We start from the raw sequence: 25,624 nt of genomic DNA on the forward strand, positions 1-25,624 counted from the left end.
CTTGGGGTGTGTGTCAGAATATTAAGTCTTCATGGTTATGGTTTTGCACGTGTCCATGCAAAAAGACATGTGATAAAATAAGTGCATTTATTCTAGCCCTGTGCTGACTGGCGGGTAGAATTGTCATATTCTGAAGGAAAGGGCAACTGAGGAGAGAGGGCTTTGGCAGGGGTGGGTGGCGGACAGGTCTGAGGGAAACTCGGCATCCTTGTCCATCTAGCAAAGTAGTGATGCAATCATTCTGATTCTCCCCGAGTTCTAAGCAGTCTTCAGTACTACTGGCCATGGTATCTTTCTTGACCAACTGTGAGCATTAGAAGTGGGAGACATGGTTTTTCTGTAGTTCTCCTTTTTTCAGGGTCAGTTCCCATCAGTGTTGATTGGGGGGAGAAGTTGAGCCTAAGTCCCCTTACAGATGGGGTGTCACGGGCTCAATGTTCTCACCCCTCTAGTTTGAGATCTACATGAAGCTACTGGGGAAGTGTCAGTCTGGATGGGGAAGAAGGGACCTCCTTAGTTGAGAAGCAATTATTTAATTTTAAATTTAAAAATTTTTAAATTTAAACTTTTAATTATCAGCCTTTTTGTAATCTGCTAGGTTCTAATTGTTGGTTTTAATTGTATATGTATTGTGTCTTATCTTTGGCTGTACACCGCCCTGAGTCCTTTGGGAGAAGGGCGGTATAAAAATTTAATAAATAATAATAATAATAAATAATAATTTAAACATGTAGCAAGTTTGCTGGGAGAGTAAAGGCTACTTGGGAATACATTTTTGGAAAGGGACGTCAACTGTTGAGTATCAGTGCCCTGAAGACCTTTTTTGATTGCTTCTACTGTACCTTCTTGCCTCAGCATGCACACTTGGGTCAAGGAAAACCCACAAAGTTCCATTTTTTTGATTAAAAACCATACTAAATTACAATTAATAAATTTAATAAGTTTCTCCCCATCTATTTTGTTTTGTCAGATTAAATATTTCAGTATGTTGACCACCACCTCCAAGTTCCAGGTGCTTGCAAATATTGCTCTTCTCCGCTCTATTAGCAGAGATATTTGTAACAGCTCCTTCCAAACTCTAGAGACAAGGGAATGATTTTGTTCAGGAGGTGTAATTGTGTTCCACAGTTTGACCTGCCCTTTGTGAGTGTGTACCGGGTTCGAGCTGCACGCTTCACCTCCCCCAAAGGGGAAGACTGGGAGGGAAGACAACAAGCTGCAGAAGAACAGAACATACTCTGTGGGGGAATATGCCAAGGACAGCCGCTGGTCAGCTGCTGGACATGCGACGGAGAGACATTGAACCACACTGATATCACCATTCGGTAGGTCCTCTGATGGGGTCAGTCAAAAATTCCTGGACTGAATCGCACAGGCATAGGGAGGAGGGAGCACAGTTGGCCAACTCAGACTAATGGTAAACACGTATGAAATTTGGGACTCCTTCAGAGGGATCCTAAAGAGATCACAGCAATAACTGGTAACCCAGAATGAGATTGAAAAATGCTGGGCAGAAATAAGTAATAGCAGTAACAAGTAACTGGAAGAAGATGAAGAAAAGCTCTGAAGGTTTGGTCTGACTAGCAACCTCCCAAAAGCAGGGGGCGGGGTTTTTTTCCCCAAAAGCCTTGCAATTCTTGTTTGCTGGCTCAGATTTGCCCACTGATTTGCAACATTTTAAGATAACAGGAGGAGGACATTATTAAATGCACAGAGAGTAATCACCTTAAATAAGAGTTACTGTCCAGGCTCTATCGACTCCTTAGTATGCAGATTGCAGTATACCACTAAAAAGGCCAAATGTGTGCTTGGCCTGAAAACAGTTGTGCCGCCCTGGCTTAGATAAAAATCTTGGCTACCTTCCAGTTGATATTTTAACAGCGTAAGAGGGAGCAGCTTTAGCTTTTAAATTAAGTCCTTATTCTTCAAGTGCTTGTTCTGCTCTTCTCTCCCCTTAAGAGTACACGGGAGTCTCATCCATCTCTTTGCTCGTGGAATTGAACAGCAACCAAGCATATCGTAGACGTTTTCTGCCAGATGAAAGGCAACCTGATGAAAGGCAAAGCTCCTGCTGAGAACTCAAGAGAATCACTTCCTAATATATGCATTAATACGGAATGGAATCTAAGAGGTACAAGGACAGAAGCTGAGCCTGAGAGAAAGTTCAGTTATCAGAGATGGCTTCCTCTGTAAGGAGGTGGTGCGCCAGCTCTTCTCTGACTGAGGCTGCTGCCTTGCCCTAGTTTGGAAAAGCAGAGGATTGGATGCTAGTCCAAGCCTCCCTGCTCCTGTATTTTATTTATAGCCTTCAGGCCAGCCGCAGATGTGCAGTACTATGATTCAGTTGCCCAAACAGGTGAAGATTAAGGAGAGCTCATTGTTACAAGTAGACTTAAGACGCCTCAAACAAACGTATTCCAGAGACACAAAATGGGGGAGTTTTTGTAATAACTTCCATTTACAGAACAGCATCATGTACAAAATCCAAAGGAATGTAAGAAGTAGTTCCAAGTAAAAGCAATTGATAAAGCAGCATACCAGATGAGGAAGGAGTATGGAGTGTGAGAGCAAAAAAAAACCCCTCTGCAGCTTTCCCATCCCTCCAGAAGCTTTCCCAGCATAGCAGCAGAAACTGGAATGGGATAGAGACAGAGTGTACACGAGGGACACCAAGAGGTCAGCAGAAGAAGATGCTGTTCATACTGAAGGCATCCCACTGCAGCTGGAGAAGTGCACGAATGCCTAAGCCCAACGGGTTGCTCCCTCAGACACAAGATGGGCACGTTACAATCTTTGGGTAGGACACAGGCCACTGCTGAGCCTGGCTGGCTCAGTTTCTCTGGAGAGAGATGGAGATGAGCTGTGGATGCCATTCCAAGAGGCAGAGGCTGACAGGATTCAGAGCTTGTGAGGATTGACCCACCGGTAGGTGCCTTCATACTGAAATCCAACTCTCTTCATCAATTCATCAGCCTCGGTAGGACCACGGCTAGAAGATTAAAAAAAAACCCTATTAATATTTCTAGAAACATGGCTATGAGTGAGCCCCACATATACTCATGGACTTCAACAAATGACTGTTTACGATTCTGTACTGCCGCTCTTCTCACCTCCTGAGGAGCTGAGAAAAATAGTAATAGTTTCTTTAATGATCCAGAGAAGGCTAGTGTGCTGTTTTCATTTCTGTGAAGTGACTGAAACTCATTAAAAATCCTTTTCATTTTATCTGGCCTAAGATCCCCACTCCCCGGCCAACATGAATGCAGGGGAGCCAGGCTATCCTGGCAGTTTGATACCTGTCAAATTGTTTTATTTGATATACCAGAGGGCCAGCCCTGGGTCCAAGCCTTTGTTTAACTTTGTCATGTGACAAGGATCCGTGAATGTGCCTTAGTGTAATCATTTCTGGAAACGAGTGCCTGGTACCTTGAAAAGTGCATAGGGATATAGTGGTCTTAGATATTTGGTGGCATAGGTAAGTGAATCCATTGCAAAAACCAGCATGTCAGCTGAAAGAGAACCCTGCCCTTTGAGGGTAGAGCAAGACTGTTTCTAGAAGCCAGAAAAGGCTAGGAGTGACATTTCTGTGTATGAACAGATCACATGCAAAGGTCTGGGCTATTTTGTCATCTCTGTAGCCTGCTTTTCAAAGGAAGCATTGCTGCCCTCCTGTTCTGACCTAGGCTTCCTTAGACAGTATACAGCACAAACTTAGTCCCGGCAAACCTCTTTAATTCAGACGGCTGTGAATTATTGTCATTCCCAGTCGAAAGGCTTATCAAACAGTCTTGCAGGGGAGTGTTTACAAACACTCACCTTATCTCCTTTGGAATGCTGCCAGAGAACTAATTGCCACATGCAGGGCAAGGCCAAACTTAGCACAGAGTCAAACGGAACTTTTCCACAGCTTTTACTGACCAGATGAACTAATTGCTTCCTGCAAAAGCTCACATCCAATTCACTTCTCTTCTTATGTCTTATGGGAGGGACCAATCATCTCTAAGCCTTACTCTCAAGTCAACCCTGTTTTCTTATTGTTCCTGTCTCCTGGCAGCTCTGCGCATGCGCACACTGGGAGCAGGCTCACACTGTTCTTCTGCCTCCCTGATATCAGACTCTGGAGGCAGCAAAGAACTACCAGATGGCCTTGGCCCCCTCTATGCCTCCGACGCAGAGCCCTCTGAGCCTTCCCCAGACTCCAGGACTGGCCCACATTCGTCCCCAATCTCCTCACTGTCTGAATCTACTGCCAGCTCTGCTGGCTGCTGGCGGGCCAGAATATCTCCCAACAGCCCAGCAATCATTTCTAACCTCACCTGCCATAGCAATAGGAAATTGGTTTTGTCTTCTCTGCCTCGATTTGGTGGAGCAGCGGAGTGAATATACGCCAGGCCTCTCGTAATTCGTCACTGAGGGAGAAGGCAGCAAGATTAGGTTGTAGAAATCCAAAGTAACACTAGAAAAGAGTTGTTACCAGACCAGAGAGGACTAGGTATGGCCTTCAGTAAGTACTGAGTTCTAAGTCTTCAGTCTGTAACTGTAATTCAAAGATTTCAAACTAAAAGGAACTGTGCCATAATGCTCTATGCACCTCACAGATATGCATAACCCATGGAAGAAAACACCAGGGGCTATTAACATGCTATCATGAGCTTGGAAAATACAGCAGCCAACTGCTATCAGGTGCTTTGAAAATTTAGTTTTTCTCCTAAATGTGCCCTAATGACCCTTCCCCCACTCACCTGCGCACAAAGTGCATCTGGCTGCCACAGAAAACATCCAAGATAAGGCGCTCATATGCATCTGGGAGTTTCACATCCTGTGGAAAAGAACAGAAAATAAGATGTTAAGCATTGTATGCTATAAGATGGTCTATTCCTAACAATTAGCTTTAGAAATGAAGCATTTAGAAGCAGATAGGACACCTAAATTATGAAAAGGCAATGATAAGATACCTAAAATCTAATGTTACAATGTCAAGTGATGACTTCCATGGCTGAAAGAGTAACTGCAACATGCCAGGATTCACATAAAGGGAGTCTTCATGATTGGTTGCTTAGCAACAGTTGAAGTTATGACAGAGTTCCCCAGGGCTACTTACAACCCAGATTTGAGATTCTGATGGTTGCCCTCCCCTCCCCCAAAGCAGTCACATTTTGGTGCTTGGCAATTGGCTTGCATTTATGGCCATTTGCAGTGTCTCATATCACATGACCACAATTTACTATGGGTTTCCAATGGCTATTCAAAATCAAAGTATTTGCATTTGGGAATCTGATCTGTCTGCTGAAAAACAATAAAGATGATATCCACATGTTTCTAAAGATGCTCTAAATTCCTACCCCTCTGTGTGAGATAGAGGTATGTCTGAAAATATGCCAGCAGTAATTTAATTTTCTAAAAAATGGGGAAACCAACTATAAATTTCTTGGATTTTGGGCTATACAGTACTAAATCATTACCTCCCTAGCTCACTATATATTGTTACCCTGGTATTCAAACCATGCAGCCATTACTAGCCATGTCCACACTACACATCTGTCTTTGTTATTGAACACCCTATTTTCTGGGTTCAAACGTTACACAGAAGTGTTATTAACAAAACAAGGTAGGCTCATAAAATGCACTAATCTGACAATTCGATCCTACCTCACCCTCCAAATCAGCTAATAAAGCTTAGCATGTTGTATATATAAATTGGCTACTGTAGTTGAATTCTTTATTTGGCCAAGTTTAGCATTTTATATAGACACAACCATGGACACTCAGCTAACACACTGTATATAGCAGACACCTTGAACCCTTACAAATGCAAAATTGTGTTGTTTGTATTTTCAATGGCAGATAAAATAATGTACCTTGTAGCGGTTGCCATAAGTGAGGTCCAGTTCCGATTCTTCTGGGTTGAAGAACATGCCTGGTTTCTTGGTCATCATTTTGGTGTAAACAGCCTCGTTAGGCTGCACACGAATCACCAATTCATTGCGTTTGCACTGGTGTTGGAAAATGTCACCTGGCACCTCCCGGAACTGCAGCCGTACTTCTGCCTTGCGCTCATTCAGTGCCTTGCCACAGCGCAAGACAAATGGTACCCCTACAGGGAGAGTATTAAATAGGCAATGAGATACAAGGACACTTACCCACTACATACAATTTCCCCCCAGTTCAAAGCATGTTTTTCTTTGGCTGGTTCTTTGCTGTATGGTTATACTCACCATCCCACCTTTCATTGTCCACATACAGCACAGCAGCAGCAAAGGTAGGGGTGGTAGAGCCAGCTGGAACTGTGGAGTCATCAAGGTAGCCCTTCTGAGCCTCTCCTTCTCCAGATGGATTGCCCACATATTGCCCAAGGACTACATTTTCACTTGTCACCTCTTTGATGCACTTCAGAACCTTCACCTAACAGAAAAACATGGGGAGACTCAAGATCACACATCAGCAAAAATGAACTGGGGAGACTATGTCCAAGACAGTACAGTCAACTTAGCAGCGGAAATTCCATGTGACCAACATGCAGGCTTTCCAATTGGCATAGAGGTACACTTATGTGTATCTTATATGCTCAGAAAAAGAGTCTCGAACTGAAAATGATAAAACTCCAAATACTTATCTAGACAGAAGAAATATTTAAGGGAAGATAATTTAGTGTTTCCCCGAAAATAAACCCTCCCCCAAAAATAAGCTCTCACCGAAAATATTTAAATGCACGCGCAGCCAGTCCCCACTATTTCCTCTGGTTAGGGTTAGGGAGACAGAGCTGGAAATCAGGTAAGACGGCAAGAGAAGCCCGTCTTGCCCCATGCTCCCCAAAATAATAAGACCTCCATGAAAATAAAGCCAAGCGCTTATTTCAGGGTTCAAAAAAATATAAGACAGGGTCTTATTTTCAGGGAAACATGGTAGAAAGAACTGCTGTAGCTTGGTCAGCATTGGTGTTCAGGTCATTATGAGACACTCACTTCTCAGAAGATATGAAAGGCTTTAGGAAGATCTAGTCTAGGTGCTTAGTAATTCATTCCTATTTTAGAGATACATCAGCAGTTCCCCCTCCTTTGGGCCACTAAGCAATGCCTAAACTTTGAGAACACATTGCAGGTATTTTGACAAAATGGCTATTATGGCAAGACACAAAATAATCAAGTTACTTTAAGGCGAACCAGTAAAGTTGCTCCTTCCCATCTCCTTTAGCTCCCTCCTGTGGAGATATTCCATGCAAGCCCAGATAACCCTTTTTCCTGGCCAGATGGATACCTATGCAAGGGACCGTGATGCAGCCATGCCTGTTTGTTTAAATCTAATACCTGTGGGATCTATGGAAATAAATATGATCCTTGAAGTAAAAACATTGCTTTATATTTATTTTGGATTTGTAATTGATAGAATCTAAAACAATTAAGCCTAGGAAGCTCTGGGCCTAAATTGAGGTACAAGGAAAGCGTTGTCAGCAGATGGAAATCTAAGAAGGCTCTATAGTCTGAGCAACAAAATGCAGTTTTGCCCAAAGGCACTGAGTCAGAAGAACCAGAATCCTACCTTTTCATCACGGACATCATCAGAGTTGGTGGAAGTTGGTTTCTCCATAGCTACCAGACAAAGCATCTGAAGAAGATGATTCTGCATAACATCCCTACAGAAGTAGCAGGAACATGTTTTGATTACAGCTGTGTACATCCACCCCATATTACTATTATAGTTGCTACACAATCAGCCAGATGTTTAGACTTGTATTTTTATTCACCTATTGAGTCCTTCCCAAGGACTGGGATAGGCAGATGTTGTTAAAATCTAATACTTTGGGATCTAGCTTTTCCAAGCAAGTTTTTCCAAGCAAAGCTGCCTATCACCACTTGTTTTTAGCCTTTTTAAATCAAATCTATCTGCAGTTAGAATCTTCTCTCTCATCTGATACTATCAGTTTCCTTCAACAGCAGAAAGGAATACGAGAACACACCATTGCAGTCTGTAGAGGGAGGGCAATGCTTCTACATGGGAAGAAAGGATCCTCCACATAGAAAATCTACATGGTTAATCTTTCTCTTTAACATGCTAGTTCTCAAACTACAGGGTAGCAGAGGAAAATGGGTCATTGGATGGGTAAAAATTGGTTTAAAAAAGAAGAAAGTGGGGGCAGTGGCAGATGGAATGCTTGGTAAACTTTCATAGTCAGCCAAAAACCCCTCCTTTTATTTTTCTCTTTTAGAAATTAGCTGAAAAATGAGACAATTGAAAAATGGACAATTGTGGAAGATGTTTTGCAGAAGCCTATCACTATGTATAGATATATTGAATATTCTTGAAAACTCCACATATCACCCAATAGCTTGTAATATAGCTCTGCAATTTGAATTCACAGCTATCATATTTGCATGTTAGCCTCTGCATGTCTATTCAGATGCAAAGAAATTTGGGTAAAGAGCTTTTCTTTCAGTAGTCCTACAGCTGCTGGCCCTGGTTGCTCACTAACAGCCCTGAGTTGTGTAGCCCAGTTGTCATCAGATGTCCAGGAACTCCAACATCTGACATAATCCTTGTTGACCTGGGCAATGACTAATTGGTATGAGTTTAGGTAAATTAAAACCCACCAAATTATCCCCCACAATTGTTTATTTTTCAATTGTCCCATTTTTCAGCTAATTTCTAAAAGTGAAAAATGAAGGAGGGGACTTTGAAGAGCTGAAAAAGTTATCAAGCATCTCTTCTGCAACTATTCCCCTTCCTTTTTACCAATGTTTACCTATCCAGTGACCCATTTTTCTCTGATATCCTGTTGTTTGAAAACCAGCATGTTAAAGAGAAAGTTAGATTGTGTTAATTTTCCATGTGAAGGATTCTGTCTTCCCAGGTACAGACAGTCCTTGACTTACAACCACAATTGAGCCCAAAATTTTTGTTGCTAAGTGAGACATTTAAGTGAGGTTCGCCCTTATTTTATGACCTTTCTTGCCACAGTTAAATGAATCACAGCAGCTGTTAGTAACACGATTGTCAATTTAATCTGGCTTCCCCATTGACTTTGCTTTTCAGAAGTTCACAAAAGGTGATCACATGATTCCAGGGCACTGCAACTATCATAAATATAGATCAGTTGCCAAGCATCTGAATGTTGATCAATGACCATGGGGATGCTGACACGGTCATAAGTCACTTTTTTCAGTGCCATTGTGACTTTGAATGATCACTAAATGAACAGTTGTAAGTCCCTCTACAGACTGCAATGGTGTGCTCTAGAACAAGGGTCCCCAACTTGGCAACTTTAAGACTTGTGGACTTCAACTCCCAGAATTCCGAATTCTGGGAGTTGAAGTCCACAAGTCTTAAAGTTGCCATGGTTGGGGACCCCTGTTCTAGAATGCCTTTCTGCTGTTGAAGGAAAAGGCTCTTCTTGTATCTAAATATTGTGTGGGTCATTTACTGTATTAAAACACTAGTTTGCCAAAATATGCCCAGTAACCCAAAGAAAGCATCACATTGCACCTCTCCAACCTCAGCTCAAGCACATACTTTTTTGAAAAAAAACCCTGCACAATTAATAAAACAAATGTTAAACTCAAAGAAAATAATAGAAACCAAACAAAAGACTTTTTTAAACATCCTGAAACAAACTAAGAAAGAAAAAAAAGAAAAAATGCATTTAATATTATTATAGTCATTGGCTTACTAATGCATACACTAGTATAATATAATAAATAAAATTGGTCCTTGTAAAATAACAGGAAATCTTTGCCATACCAACACATTTTGCTGTATCTCAACCCCAAAACATACCGAATAATGCCAAACTCATCGAAGTAGCCTCCCCGGCCCTCTGTGCCAAATGGCTCTTTGAAAGTCAAAATGACACAGGCCACGTTGTCACGGTTCCAGATGGGGCCAAATATCCGGTTTCCAAATCTATAAAGGCAACCAAAGGTGATCTGAGTCAGGAAGCTGCAAAGTAGAAATCTCACAGACAATGAAACCATAAGGCCTCTTAATTTTATAGGCTGGGTTCTCTCCACCCAAAAATGCTCTTGTCCACACCCTATAAAAATGATGCCTTGCTGATATTAAGGTTAAACAAGTGAAGGTAAATCTGATCTGGGTAGTTGCGTATCTGCATAGATCCACTTTGTGAACTATCTTCAGTATTCCCAGGTTTTTTACTTTACCTGAGCACCATTAGGTTCTGCACCATCTCCTTGCCCAGGTAGTGGTCAATGCGATAGATCTGGTCCTCTCTAAACAGTGCCGACATGTGATTGGACAGATCATTGGAGCTATCCAAGTCCTTGCCAAAGGGCTTTTCCACAATCAGCCGATTCCAGCCACTTGAGATTTGGGACAGAAAGAGGACAGAGTTTGTCTGTGAACCATATAAGTACAGGTGAATGAAGCCAAGGGAGGCTGCTCCAAAGTAATGCCATCCACATTGCTTCAAACATCATTGAAAAGCTCTGAAGATCAGGAAGCCTTATCTGAATATGTACATGATGCTATCAAATTGGCATTTTCTGTTTCCAATAGCCTTGCAGGTCTTAAAGTGCTCTGAAGAACACCCAAAATCTACTCATATCATGATAAGTCTTTCTCAGTCCATAGACACTGCTTGTATTTTTTGCAGCCTTAAACAGAAACAAACCACCCTTTTTTCTCTTCTATTTTACACCTTTAGTATAAGACCAAGCAATTTTTCTCCAAAAATAGTTAATATAAGGACACATTGGCAGACTCCTCATTTTTCCAACTTATGTCCTCTTTGAGCTTAAGAAAGTAAGAAAAATAGCAAGTGTTTTGTCTAGTGGGGGAGGATGGCTACAAACAAGTAATGGCTTGTCAATTCCTAGGAGAAGATTTACAACTGCTTCCAAGGAAGGACCATTTATTTTCTCCTGATGTGACTTGTCCCCTTTCTTCTTAAAGGGCATTTATGCTGGCAGAATTTTTAACTATGCTCTGTATTAGTCAGGGTTTGGCGTCAACTCTGTTTCCTATCCTCCTGTCAAATACACGGAATGCATACAAGCTTGCTTTTCTTTAGATTCACTGCTTTCTGTTATCCCTCAGTGAGTAAACCCAGCCTCCAAAACTTACATAGAGCTCATGCAGGTCTTCTGGATGTGCGTAGTGACTTCCTTATAGACGCTGGGGGGGAGAGCCAGATAGAAGAGACGGTTTGCCTTCTCTCCATTGTGAAGGGCATTCAGGTGGGCATTTAGCTTTTCAAAAGAGGCCTGGTCATCATATTTGCCTGAGATGTATGAATTGCGAGCAAAAAAATCATCCAGTTTTTTTTCTTCCTTGGGGCTGGCCTAAAACAAGATCAAGATTTGTTATCCTGCAAAAAAATGAGTAATAATTCTTTTCTTCTTTCCTATAGACGTCTTTCTCCCCTACCACCACTTATGGCAGCAGGTGTCCATTAGTGCTCATCTGGCAGAGTGGATCCAGTTCTGGCTCTTAGCAGCATTACAGCAAAGCCCAAGCACATGCTTATTGTCCCAGGAAGGCCAGAGGTGCTAAAGAGGCAGGCCTCACCTTGAGATACGGGTGACTCTGTTTGCGGATATCGGCAACTGTGAGCTGGGATCGGGCATAACCCACCACATATGTGTCATCAGGAAGCAGCCCATCACGATATAACCACCTGTGCAGGAAATCAAGCTAGTCATGAAATCAAGCCAGGTACAAGAAGCATGAGGAATCTTCCTGAACAGCAAAATGAACCTACCAGATAGTTGGATAGATCTTCTTCTTGGCTAGGTCACCCTGCAGATAGAAGAAAGAGGAAAAGGCGATTGGTTGATTTTTGAAGAGATGAACATGGGCGCAAAACTGATTTTATGTCTCTGAGATTGGAAACCAAGTGGCTAGAAGTGAACACTTACTCTCGCCCTGGATTCAGTCCTTGGAGATCATAGAGGCAAGAAAAACTTAGAAATATCTGTGTATTTCAATCTCAGGACTCATATCATCTTATGATACACACACTAAGAATAATTATATGACCATATCAACGTTTTTATTGATGGTAATCAGTCAGCAATTAGTGTATTTTTGTACATGTTTTTTTAAAAAAGAAACAAACATAAACAGTACATTTTTTCTGAATAGAGTATTGACCGAGTCAAGATTTACAGCTTATAAGTACTTCTTAAATTTATATATTTCAATTTCTGCCATAACATTCACTTTTTTTATTTTTCATCTCTAAATATTTAATTTATAATTAATATTACCATCTGCCCTAACCTCCAATCTTAATCTTATTTCATTATCTTATTTCTCCATTTATCATATATATTTCTCAAAATCACATTTGTAAATTATCATCAACTTGTTTCCTCTTATTTCCATTTTTCTATTGAAACCCTTTAATTTAAACAGTCATTTCCATCCTTAGTTTCTTTTCTTTTTTTAATTATAGCTTGGTATTTCCCATTTATCTCTTAATGTCAATTATTTTCTATGGTGGACCAATTTATCACTTATTTCCCTATTAATCATTTTACCATTTTACTGAAAACAATATATTTCTTCAGTTTTGTTTTTCACACCACCTTTTTCAAATACAACATTATCTTAATCTCCTAATCATCTTCTTTTTCTTAATTTCTATTAATATCTTATTCAATTTCAATTTCATTTGAAGTTCCATATCTTAATCCCTTCTAAATACATAATAAGATCATATTAACCCTTCTCCCATTCTTTTTGTATTTCACAATCTATATCATAATTCAATTTTTACAATATTGGTATTAATACAATTCATTTAATTCTATAAGTATATAACATATTTCCTTTCATCCTTTCCCTTGTTTTTCTCCATTCTATCATTCATATTACACAATATATTTTGTATTACAATCACAAATATTAATAATAATACAGTTCACTTATAACTATAGGTATGTATCATCTTACTCTTCCTCCTTTCCATTAATTACTCCTTTTAACCATCCAGCAATCCATCTCTTGGTCCATCCAGCAATCCATCTCTTAAAATTTTCTTCCCTTTATCCCTTTATCCCATTCTCTCATTTTCTTTTTTTTCCTTTTATAATTATTATTATTATTTTTTATTTACATTTATATCCCGCCCTTCTCCGAAGACTCAGGGCGGCTTACAGTGTATAAGACAATAGTCTCATTCTATTTGTATATTTACAAAGTCAACTTATTGCCCCCCCAACAATCTGGGTCCTCATTTTACCTACCTTATAAAGGATGGAAGGCTGAGTCAACCTTGGGCCGGGCTTGAACCTGCAGTAATTGCAGGTTGCTGTGTTCTAATAACAGGCTTCTAACAGCCTGAGCTATCCCAGCCCTTATTATTATTATGTCTTTTCTTCTGTATCCTTCAACTTTTAAATCCTTTACCCATCTAGTCTGCCCTAAGTGCCCATCTGATCTATTCCTCTTTTCTCATCTCACTTTCCTTATTTCCCCACTGTTGATCTCAGTGTAATCATTTAACCTTTTTGTGCCTAATCCTTTCCCATTTTCTTTTCTCTCTTGCTTTGTTCTATCCTCTCTATTTTTGCCACTGTTAATCCCACTGTAATCATTAAAAATATTTTCTCTAGCTTTTCCCCCTTTCCTTTTCTTCCCTTAGTTTGCTTCTTTTTTGTAGGTTGTTTCCTCCTAACCCTTCTCTTTTTTTCATTGTTACTCCCAATGTAATCATTTAATTTTTCATCATCAATGTCTTTATCTTCAGTGCTGTTTTCTTGCTTCTCATTCTTAGCCTCTCTATCCAATTGAATATGTTCTGACACAATTTCTTGTTTTCTATCAAGATTAAATGATACACGCATCATTTTAACCATCTCAATTAGTTCCTGCCACATTTTGATGTTCTGGTTTGTTTTTAACTCCAATTTAGTTTTATTATTTTCCACCTCCTTTGGTTGTTAGATCAAACAGCTTAAAAGAAAACAAATCCTCCTTCAAACTTCTCACGGCTCTTGTAGCTCAAGGCCACTGTAATTTTTTCCTGATTTCAAATTGCTCGTTGTAGTGCTTTTTTCCCGCCAGCAGATGTCTCTCTCCAATCCACAAGTTTCCAATCAACAAAGTCGCAAAATATCCAATTTGTGTATTAAATCTGCTTATCAAATGTTTTTCAAGTTTCTTCTTTCTCTTCTTAATTTTATATATCCCAAATTCCAGTTTAAAATCCAATTGAAAAATTTCCTTTACAAGGCTTTTCTTTTTTTGAATTTTTCTTTTTTTCTTTTTTTTTTATAAAAAAGTTTTATTTTTACAATCATAACAAATAATTCATCCAATGTACAATTATATACAATTAGTCGGGCTTGCCCAGTCACCACCCCCCTTTTTAACTCTCTTCCCTCTTCTACCTTCTTCTGCCTTCTTTCCAAACCTTCCTCTCCTTCTCTTATCTACATCCTCTCCTCCCTCCACCCTCCACTCCTTCTCCCTCTTCTACCTCTCTTCCTTCCTCTTCTCCTCTTTCCTACCTCCTACTCTCTCTTTTCTCCCTCCCCACCGTTCTAAAATGGTAACTGGGCAGACCCGACCCTACATTAATTATATTTATACATCTTCATTAATCCCTGTACATTCACCATCACTCCATCTCTTGCCTCAACCCCCAATTCCCTCCCCATACCCCCACCCCCACCCCGACTTCCCAGAACAAAATGCAGGGTATCAAAACTAACAATCATAATCTAAAATAATTCCTAAATTATAATCTCTAGTCTCTCCACACTTAATCACACTCTCAATTCCCCTCTCCTTCAGAAATATATCTAATACAAAATATTTCCTAAATTTACTCATATGCTATTCGATATTTTTTTATCTGATACATTCTGAATATAATCAATCCACATTTTCCATTCTAAAATATATTTTTCTTGTGTATAGTCTTTCAAATAAGCAGAGATTTTTGCCATTTCTGCCAGATTTGATACTTTAAGTGTCCATTCTTCAATTATGGGTAATTCTTCTTTCTTCCAATACTGAGCAATCAAAAGTCTTGCGGCTGTTATTAAGTTCAAAATCAATTTAGTCTCTATAACTGTACAGTCCATAATTATTCCTAGCAAAAAGAACTGCGGAGTAAACTTAATCTTTTTCAAAATATTCTGCATAATCCACCATACTTTAATCCAAAATGCTTTAACTTTTTTACAAGTCCACCATATATTTTTGAAATATTTTTGAATTTTTCTTTGTTTTTCCTTCGAAGTTCAAAATTTTTAAGATTATGTCCAATTTTATTCGGAAACTATTTTCTTTCGGGGTTTTTTTCTTATAATTATTTTAATATCTCCAAATCCAATTTCCGATCCAAATATCAAGCTCTGTTCTGGGCTTTAGTACTTTAACTTCCGTTTTGTTCTTCTCCCTTCATTAACATTCCCCAACGCCAATTAGCTATTTCCTTGCCGGGACTTCTTTTAAAAAAAATTAAAATAGTAGTTTTTTACCTGTGAGTTGGCCAATCACTCACCCAGTACCAATACTCCATCCAAAACACTGTACCTGCACAAATCTTATTCCGGTTGCCCCAGCTTCATGAACGGTTGTAATGGCCCCCGCCCCCGCCAGCGGATCAAAGAGTTTCCTCCGACCTCTGAGGAACTTGCCTATTCCTCTTGGTCATCCGAGGTGCCTCTCCTTCTTCACCGTTCCTACAAAACAGATCCGGTCCAAAGACACCCCGACAGCCATTTATCTGGCTGGATTTTCGCAAGGCTCGTCGGAGCCTGCTACTTTCTAGCCAGTCTCGCCGTGATGTTTCCGTTTCTCCAGCAATTAGTGTATTGAAGCAGAGTATAAAACAGGAATCATTACTCCCTTTTCCACACTCTCTCCTTCTGTAAAGGAGGAGAGAATGTTTGCTTTCCAAAGACTCCTTTGCAATTCAGACTTTTGGGAATATTTGAGAGAGAGAAATATTTGCACCCAAAATACTGACTTAATTCCATGCTCTACTTTGTGCCTACAAGACCGAAATGCTGCAGCATCCTGGAGCTAGAGAAGAGCCTGCTTTTCATTGTATTGCACCTCCCCTAACACAAGCCCTTTATTCCCGTCTTGTGCCTGGCACTACCACACTGCTCCAAAAGGCCCTGGCATTTGCCTTACTAGTTCACTGGATGGCAAGCACAGTGGTTGGTGGCCATTGGTGCTGGCTGCAAAGATGCCAAATCATGACATCTCAGCATGCAGCCACCCACGCTGTGGGCTCTTAGCCCAGCTTCATCACCCCTGCACCTGTCAATTGGCTGCCAGGCTGCTAAGTAGGAGAATGTTCAAATTCTAGTGAATAAAGCCAGAGGCAGAGTAAAGCCTAGCCAGGCTCTATTGTGTCAGCACTTGTTAGGACACCTGAGGCCAGTTCAAAGGTGGATCAAAGGTAGGATCTCACCACTGCCACCCAGGCTGGGGGAGAGGCAATAGTTCAGAACATGCAGAGGGACCTTACTAGGTCTGTCTGGTGCCCCAATTGCTGCCAACGGAAAGTTGTCTGTCTGGTTTCTGGAAGTCCACCTTTTTCTGCAAAGCTCTTGGATCAGCCTTTTAATCCTCATCTCTCAACTAGAATACAGCCTGAGCAATGACACCTGGATTTGGTTACATTCATCTAATGCCCGGCATGTCTATCCTCTGTAATTTATATTCATTCTATTATTAAAAACTAAACCTTTAGGTTGGGAAAGGGTATATATTTATTTTGTATTATGAAATTCTTCATATTATGAAAAGCTATCAGTGGGAAGTTACTATATATTACAGAATTGCTTGGGGATTAGCAGTGTAGAAGAAATGGAGGATTGTCCTTACAAGAAATGAAGCCACTAAAATATTTTGTGGTGGGTGTCTGAGGATTCCAGGAGGAAGAAGAACCCCAAGGGTTCTGTGTTAGTCTTGCATTTATATTATCACCCACTACTGTAATAAGACCTAGATCAGAGAGATTATTCTGGAGTGATCTGCTACCATTTATTCCTCATACAAAGTTTAAAAATGTAGAGCATAAAACTGACAGTACAATATTGGTTCTAGATGGTTGCACATAAAATTAAAATCATTATATGGCTAATTGAAAGTTCTGTTTAAAATATTATACACACAAATTCTTGATGGTTTATTTATAATCATTAAATACCATTTTTCTTACTATTTATAATAAGGAGATAGTGGGAATTCGTAATTCTTCCCAACAGGACAGAACATAGTGAGTATGAGGTCCAGTAATACCAGTTTTATTTGTGTTGTACCACTGATAGTCCGTTTATACACTCATTGTCACAATAGAAAGCAGCATGCTAGTAGAAATTTCAGGCAGAAATATAATTAGGGCTCAAATGATTAGAATCAGGCATTTCAGGAGAGTTTGGATTATTAACCCAAAGCAACAATTCAGATGAAAGGAAATAATACTGTAATGGATGTGAAGGCCAGGCTTAACAACAAAAGCTAAGAGCTACGATTTTTCATGGATGAGAAATAAGAAAAATAGCTTTTATGTAGGAATCTGCCTTGATAGCTAAACAAATAACAGGTATTACAAGAAAAAGAAGGCAGAGATGGCACATGGTATTTCTACTATATCTTTACTTCCCTGCAGTAACCACATAGCCTCAGATTGAAAGGAACCCAATATCTCAAAAACAAAGCTGGCCTAAATTGGAGTCCAGCATTAAATTACATTTCCAGAAATTTGAGAAATTGCATAAGATAAAGTGGGTTTTCCCCCCCCCCATTTTAAGCCATTTAAGGTTTTCTCTGTAATGACACTATATCTTTTGGCACTTGGCCTAAATCATTCTGCTTCACTCTCTTCTGGTTTCTAAAAGTCTAGTGTAAAATTAGGGATGTGGTGTGCTTTGAAGTGAAGTATGGGCATGCTTGCATGCCCCACCTGCTGGTGCCTCCTTAAAGCAGCCATGTTTTTCCTAGATTCATAGGTAGTTGTGCTAAGAAAACTGGTGTTTGAGGTAAGGTTAATATACAGTAAGAAGCTGCTTTGGAGAAAACAAGGATATGCTGTCACTAGCTTCTTACCTCAAACATATATTTTTCTGGGATTATTCAGTCAGATGAACACATGAAAGGATACAACTTGTGTAAGAGATAGCAATAAGTCCAGGATGCAAGGCCAAGCACCTTTTTTTTTTGCTTCAGATTTAAAGTGCTGTGTATCTTTATTTAAAATGCTCCATTTAAGAAAAGCCTTTAGTCTTCCAAGTAGATTGAAATGTTGCCTCTGTAATTACTGTTAGAAGCAACCTAAATATTAACTACTATTGTTAGTTGCTTTAAACTATGAATGTAAATAAATCAGTTTTGTGCTTTAAATGTGTGATACTCTTATTTCAATGCATACGCTTACTACCACAATGATTGTATTTGTCCTAACAAATAATTGAACGTGTAGCATAATCAAGGTTGAATGAATTTGCCAGTATAAATTCCTTTTGGAATGCCCGAATTCTTGTGGACATTATATTTATGAATTATTCCTCTAGGGAGTTCTTTAATTAGAAGAAATTCTCCCTGGAGGATAATTTATAGGCGGTGTATCTACAAGAATTTAGGCATTCCAGGGGGAATCTATGCTGACCAATATGATTTTTGGTAACATTTGTTCATGTCTGAATCTGTTAACAGGCTTGCCATTTATATCTCCTTCTTCCACACACACTTGCAGCCATAGGATGTATTGCCACAAGTCAAAAATCTCTACCTCATTTTATATTTGATGTCCTATAAATATGCATATTTATATCATTTGTTCATTCAGTCTGTTCTTTGCTGTACACTGCAAGCCTTTCTTGATCTTCCCTCATATCCCTGATTCATTTAACTTCCCTTTTGCCTTCCTGACAAACTGCAGCCATGCTCTACTGCTCTTGCTCAAGATGCCTTGACCCTCAGAAGCTCCCAGCTTTTTGGAAGCTCTTTATCTACTGCAAACATTGATTTATCAACTATTCTGCTTTGATCTAAGTCAAAAAGATGTGAAACATCTGGGGCACATGAGAGTTACAGCTGGATGGAGTTCAAATACAGCTTTCTTTCTAGATCATTTTTCACCAGTAAATGAGGTGATCTGATTTCTTTCCTAAGTCTAGCCATTCATTGCCATTTAACATTGCTCCCTAAGAAGATATTATCTAGTCCTGGAGTTCAGCAGATGGATACTAAAGCTAAATTCTTTAAAAGGCTTAACTGCCATTAATCAGCTTAAATGTTAACTAATGGGTAGGTGTCCATTTTCATCAGTGATTTTGCAAACTAATTGTATATTTTACTTGGTGTTTATTTCTCTGGCATTCCCATGACATGTACTGACATTAAAAAAAAATCTTGCCACCTTTGGGATTTTCTGTAGGGGAAAATGGTTATTTATTTAGTGTATGGCATTTACAGAGATCATGCAATCACTGATATACGAATCTAATGGAGATTATGGTTAGGGTTAAGGACAAATGGGTTGCTTAGGAAAACCATTTTGTCCCTTAAAACCAGTTTTGGACTCTAAATATTGTCCCATTATTTTGGAAGCAGCTCTGATATCTATAAAATATGGAATGTGGCCTGTGTGCTGCCCTAACTGAAGTGGTAAAAAGCAAAATGGCAGTGGTGGTTGTGACTTTTATCCCATATTTACTTTTGTACAATTCAAAGCAACTTATATAATGCTATTTTCCCCAAAACAGTAGCACTGTCAGATGGGTTGAGCTAAGAGACTGACTCAAGTAACCCACCGGGCTTTCGTGCCTAAGAGAATGTTAGAACTGAGCCTCCTACTATCTAGCTTACTATGTTACTCACTACACCAGACTGGTTCTTATCAAAAATCTGAAGAATACAATGCTAGGAAGAACATAACTGAACAGGTATTTTCAGTTACTGAGATTTCAGTTACTGAGATTTCAATGCTAGGAAGAACATAATTGAACAGGTATTTTCAGTTACTGAGATTTTAACTCACAATAACTGCTAGGCTGCACTTATGTCTCTCTTTACAATCTACTCTAGAGGGAATCCAAAGAGTGCCTTTTACCCAAGAGAATTTGTGAGCTTTTAGTTCTTGAAATCACTCTCACAAATACCACTGAAGAAGAAATAAGACTCTGTAAACTGCCCTGACATTCAGGTGATTCTATGTTCAGGGACTGAGCCTCACCGACAGTGTGCCTTCACTCAAATATGGATGCTTGAACAGACATTAATCTCCGGCTAGTTTTAATGTCTGATAGGAGCTGACATAAAATAGATTGATGTGATATGATGGAATGTGGGAATGACCTCGAGAGACCGGGGAAAGATATGCTGTCTAGGGAACAATCTGATAAAAAGTGGAAGCAAAGAAAAAATCCAGGAAAGATCCTCTCTAACTTAACAGGTTGCAAAAGAGAAAACAGTAGATTTGTACTATCAGATTGCAAGATTCCATTAATGTAGCTTTACAATAAAGTAGAATTTAGCTCATTTGGTTGTTTATTGTTTCATCTACCTGGCAAGGCTACATGTGCATAGTGACTCTTCAGGCTATATTAAATATTTTAAAATATTTGTAATATTTTTAAAAAGCTACTTTGCAATACAGGCATGAAGCCTCTTCTTTTGAATGGTTAAAACAGCTGCAAAATGGCTGTGCATGCAATTTGCACATGAAAACAGCCAAGAGCAGATTCCACAGCAACCGCACAAGCTTGATGAACAACACAGCCGCTTTCACCACTCGAAAAGTAGTGCTTTGTATGTGTTCTCACACATTGTGAAGTGTGACCTTCAAACTTCATAGCCACTCGGTACAGCTCAAGTGGCTATGAAGTTGACAATTGGTAAATACATAGATGTCCAGGAACAAATGGTAGTAGGGCCTATGTTTCCAGCTACATTTCCCCTACTGCACCAAATCAGAAACAGAAGAGCACTAGAAAGAAACAGATGAAGTTGTCCAGAAGACAAACTTCCTTCTTTGACTTAAGGAGAGTGGCACACTTTAATTTCCTCATGACTCAGCATGGACTAGAGTTTCTCTTTCTGCTTAGTTCATTACTTAGTGGTCTTTCCTCTCACCCTTCCAATCTGATGCAATCTTGCAATTCTCAAGCTTCCCCATTACAAGATTAAAAATTTGTAATGAAGGGAAAAGTCATTTCTTTTGTTCCCCCCCACCTTTTATAGATTTTTTTCTCTTTTGTCCTCCCTTTTCTTTTTTGTACCTCCTACTTTTTTCTTTATTAATATTTTATTTAGTTCACATACTTTTTTTTAATCTTTGTATTTTTAAACTTCAATAAATATCATTTAAAAAAGCAAGATTATAAAACCACATAGCCACACCCATGCCATTATAAAGTTCAAAGAAAGCACAGGACCATTTTAGACATATTGTGCAGGTTACCAAACCACAAGGTTCAGATGCAATTCAAATTATATTAAACATAGGCGGTATTTGGCAAGGAAGAATTTCAGGAAGAGCCACTGTTGTGGAATGTGTGTAACACTCAGAAGAATCACATTGATTGCCATGATCATTGGGTGTCTACTTTACAAGAAAGAGGGACCCTGATCAATGGAAAAGCAAAGTTATTTTATAGAAGTTAAGGGCTAGAAGGTGGGTGAATCCTAAGGATTTCATTGGCTGGCCAATTTGAGGAAGCTAGGCAGTGATCCTTGTCAGTATACCTGGAGTTATTCTATTGTTAGGCAAAATGGGCCTCTCAGGAGGCAGCAGAGCTGAGGAAGTCCATTGTTAAAGAGGATGGCCTGTTGAGGTCATCAGCTGATGGAGAATGAAAGATTGCAATTCTTTTGTAAGGGATGTTTTAAGCTGCACTGGTGATGCTTCTATTCTTTGGTTTGATGGGATTGCAGGGGCTTTGTCTGGGGCAGAAAGGGTCAATTTGGGTTTGATGGGATTAGGCAAAGAATGGAATTTATGTTTGACCTGGGTCATATCTAAAAAGTGGGGGATGAGTGGAAGTAATGGATGCAGTTTCCATTTTGTTTGATAAGTTTCTTTTTTCTACCACAGCTAGCAAAGATGTGCATTATACAGAGGTCCAATTGAATAACTAAAGTGCCTAGGGATAGAATAAAGCCCAATCACCCTCAACAGTGATGTAAGTGCATACACTAGGCTTACACAAAGTTATCTTTAGGATTCTGTTGGCTTTACTTAATAGCTCCATCCCTCATTTTTTTGTATTATGATTACCTTCTCCATTAAAGTAGCATGATTTTTAACCCTAGCCCCAAATCTGGAACTTGCTGTTTGTTGAATTACAGCTGTAATTGTCACACCAACATGGCTGGGCAAGAGGGGAATTGTAGTGCAATAGAGACCCAGTTTGGTGGTTGTAACATAATACTTAAATTCTGAGCACGTGCAACATATTTTTCTTTTGCATGAGCAACTTCATCTTATCTTTACAAAATTGAAGAGGCTCTCCAAGGTTTATGGCAGGATTATTATATGTTTTTTCCCCCTCATTAGTTTACATTAATATATTAAATATTAAATATAGCATTCTTAACAGTTTAAATTTTTGTGTATTTTCTAGCAATACCCTTTACCATCGCTAAACTCTAATTACTCTTATTTTGTCTTTAATCATGTTCATTTTTAGTTTCTCATTGAGAAGAATAATCTAGCCCTGGCTAACATATAACATTTTTTTTTTGCTTTTTGTGTTGTTTTCCCAAAAAATAAACAGAAGAAAAAGAGAAAAGATTGTCCACTGCTGGAACATGTCTGTGCACTATAAGTACAGAACATTTTGTATGTATAATTAAAAGACTGAGAAGCACATTCATCTTTATAGGAAGATGGGCTGATTTTACAGCATCTCATCAAACCCAAAGCGTGTTTGGATTAATTACCTGGCCCTTAAACATACTCAACATTTACCCCACCCTTCCAACAAGGGCTGTTCACCACACTACGTATGTGCTGAGTTGTACAACCACACTGTCTTTACACACATCCTTATAAATGGCAGAAAGGAATAAGATGCTATGTACTAATGAGCAGTTTGGCTGTTTTACCTATGACTAATTTGAGGCTGTTTAAGTCAGCAAACACAAAGTCTGCATCCCCCGTCCTTTCATTTCTGGAAGGGGTGATGCTAGGCCTGTGGCCAGGAGTGTACAAGCAGGACAAAGAAGGATCAATACATTAGAGGAGTATAATTTTGGATATACAGGTTGGACAAATTAATTAAAAGGAATTGTTCTTTCCAGTGCTGTCCTTTTGTAGCAGGGGATAGAATTACATGTACTACTAGTTACAAAACTATCATCAAAGCAGAATCTGTGTGACAAATCCTTACTTTTCTCCTATAAAGTGGAGAGAATTACTTATATTTCTGGCACCCACATGACAGGATTGAGTTAGCAGAAAAATGCCTATATCACTAAACTAGAGCAAACTTAATAAACTTAAACTTCTTGGATTTATAATACAACAGACACGCTCCATGAAATTTTGCTCAGCCCAAAGGAAAGAAACTCACCGAAGCTCCAAAGATGATGAAGATGTGAGTATCCAATTTGAGGAAGTCATTCCCCTGGCAGAGCTCTTCACGGAGCATCCCACAGATGTCAGCTTCGGACAGCTCGGTGAGTGGTAGGCGGCGACTCATGTTGGTAGTATTGTTTCCTGAGGAAAAAAGGGATGGTTAGGTAAAACTCCTCCCACCTTCATGCCCTCCCCATCCAAAAAGTGTTATACCCAGGTGAACAACCCTCTCCATTCCTGTGGTACATGCCAGGCCAGATGAATGCTAGGCTGATATCCAAGACACAAGTCACAACTTGCAGTAGGAAGTTCAGCTTAGCTCGTCCACCACAATTCTGGCAGGATGCATTGTGCAAGTGTTGTCAACAGGTTCCCACGTACTTACCTTGGCCTGACGTCCTGCTGCTTGGCAGGCTGATCCAAGAAAATTAAAAACAAAATGCTAATTGTATAAATTGAGTGACTACTTTTTTTTTAAAAAAACCACTTGCAGATTACATACTAAAATTACATAACTTAAAAAAAAATAATAGCAGGCAGCGGGATGCAAGAAAAACGAGGAAGTAACTGAATTTCCCGGTAAGATAGAAAGCGCAGCAGCGCACCATGAAATGCACGGAACGATCAGCTTCCTGGAGCTGAGACCCTGGCCAATGTTTTCAAGCAAATTAGCAAAGAGATCCCAGGGAACCTCATAAATGTCCCATTGTGTTCTTCCACAAGTGAGGAACAGAGGATTACTTTCAGGTCTGATCGCGACCATCACCCATCTGGTTCCTTCTCTTCCTTAACCCCTCCCTCTTCATCCCGATCTTGCCCGAAGCCAAGCATCCTTTCTCTTTCTCGTCTCCAGGGCTTCGCTTTGTCCACTGCGCGCAAATTCGGTGGCGTGGAGGGGCGCGGGGGTGGGGACGCGTTCTTTTACTCAGCCACAAAAGGGGGTCCGGTAGTTTCTTACGCTGGAAACTTTTGCTACCCTCCTTCGACCTCCTTTTGCGCCCTCTCCTCTTCTCGTTCCGCCTTCTATAGGTAGGGGAGAAAACCGGCGGCGGGGACCCAAGACAGGGAAGTGGGGAATAAATCCGGGCTTTTCCTTTATTCTACAGGGTAGCTCTTTGCAAACCTCTTGGAAGCTCAGTTCCCCTCCCCACTCCTCCCCAACCCCTTTCATCCGGGTTTCTTTTCCAGCCACCCCCTCCCCACCCCCCGCAGCCCCAAGTACCTGCTCCCAGTCTCGGCTGAAGCTGCTCTACTTCTCCCGCTGGCGGAGCTCCCCATCCCCCGCCCCTTCACTCCTCGGGCGCTGACAAGAGGCCTCGCCCGCCTTTGCAAGTCCAACCCCTCCTAGTCGGAGCTGCCGGCTCGAACCGCCGGAGCCAATCGAGGGAGCCGCCAAATGCTGGCCTTTGCTGAGCTTCTTCCGCACGGTGGGCCGAGCTCTTTTCCACAAGCCTGTTTCGCGGGATGGGGCGGGCGAGGGAACTTAGGTAATGAAAGGCTGCGCTAGAGGCAACGCGAGCAAGAGTCTTGCCCCCCCCCCCTCCGAAGACTTAGTCCCTTTGAGGTAGGCGTAATAGATACAGTAGCCTCGAGAGATCTCCTGAGCAGCTGGAATTCCGTTCCCGGAACTCCCCGGGCAACATTCCAGAGACCATGCTGCTGGCTGGGGATTCTGGGAGGAAGTCCAGCACGTGGAAGAGCCAGAGGCTAGGGCCGCCTGCTACCGTAATAGTATAAGCTTTTGTGGACTCGCCTTCACCTCGTCACATTTGAGAAAGTGGACCTAAAAAGCATCAGCTTGCCCAATGAGATCTTATGTACCTGACCGTAAAGGAGGTTAGGGATTCCAACCTAAAATAGATTATTCTTTCAGTGCTCCAAGTCTTGGGTTTGTTGCAATAAATCACCTAGCTGTATTTTTAGAAGAAAGTCTGCCACCGAGAAAGTGGACTAATGAAAAGCTACTATGGTATGTGTCTCCCTTTGGTGTCTATGGAGATTCTCAGTCATCCTGTGTCTCAAAGGTGCTTTTTCAAAAGGCAACTGGAGTTGGTTTGTCTTTGAAGATGTTTCGTTTCTCATCCAAGAAGTTTCTTCAGTTCTGATGTCTTCAGCCAGAATTGA

General features: G+C 40.2%; 2 protein-coding genes across 6 annotated transcripts in view; one reads left to right on the forward strand and one right to left on the reverse strand.

Moving 5' to 3' along the window:
• LOC131191443 (ceramide kinase-like) overlaps positions 1-2,445 on the forward strand; it is a 23,435-nt gene extending 20,990 nt beyond the window's left edge. For all 4 annotated transcript variants that reach the window (XM_058169581.1, XM_058169583.1, XM_058169585.1 and 1 more), the window contains 2 exons: positions 1,129-1,325; positions 1,960-2,445. In XM_058169581.1, the coding sequence (XP_058025564.1) occupies positions 1,129-1,325; positions 1,960-2,023 (261 nt within the window). In that variant the 3' untranslated portion in view covers positions 2,024-2,445. The remainder of the gene's footprint in view (positions 1-1,128; positions 1,326-1,959) is intronic.
• G6PD (glucose-6-phosphate dehydrogenase) lies at positions 2,431-24,853 on the reverse strand. Of its 2 annotated transcripts, XM_058169579.1 has the most exons (14): positions 24,723-24,844; positions 23,886-23,914; positions 23,496-23,641; positions 11,711-11,748; positions 11,518-11,626; positions 11,074-11,291; positions 10,152-10,310; positions 9,769-9,894; positions 7,537-7,630; positions 6,216-6,402; positions 5,859-6,094; positions 4,743-4,819; positions 4,317-4,409; positions 2,431-2,989 (listed from the first exon to the last, which is right to left on the reverse strand). In XM_058169579.1, the coding sequence occupies exons 1-14, from the start codon at positions 24,776-24,778 to the stop codon at positions 2,899-2,901; spliced, it is 1,659 nt and encodes a 552-aa protein (XP_058025562.1). In that variant the 5' UTR covers positions 24,779-24,844; the 3' UTR covers positions 2,431-2,898. The 2 variants fall into 2 exon arrangements, with proteins under 2 accessions (XP_058025562.1, XP_058025563.1); XM_058169580.1 differs by lacking the exon at positions 23,886-23,914 and having other exon boundaries at positions 24,723-24,853.
• Between the last annotated feature and the right edge of the window lie 771 nt (positions 24,854-25,624).

This window comes from Ahaetulla prasina, chromosome 2 (assembly GCF_028640845.1).
Source record: "Ahaetulla prasina isolate Xishuangbanna chromosome 2, ASM2864084v1, whole genome shotgun sequence".
NCBI classification, from domain to species: domain Eukaryota; kingdom Metazoa; phylum Chordata; class Lepidosauria; order Squamata; family Colubridae; genus Ahaetulla; species Ahaetulla prasina.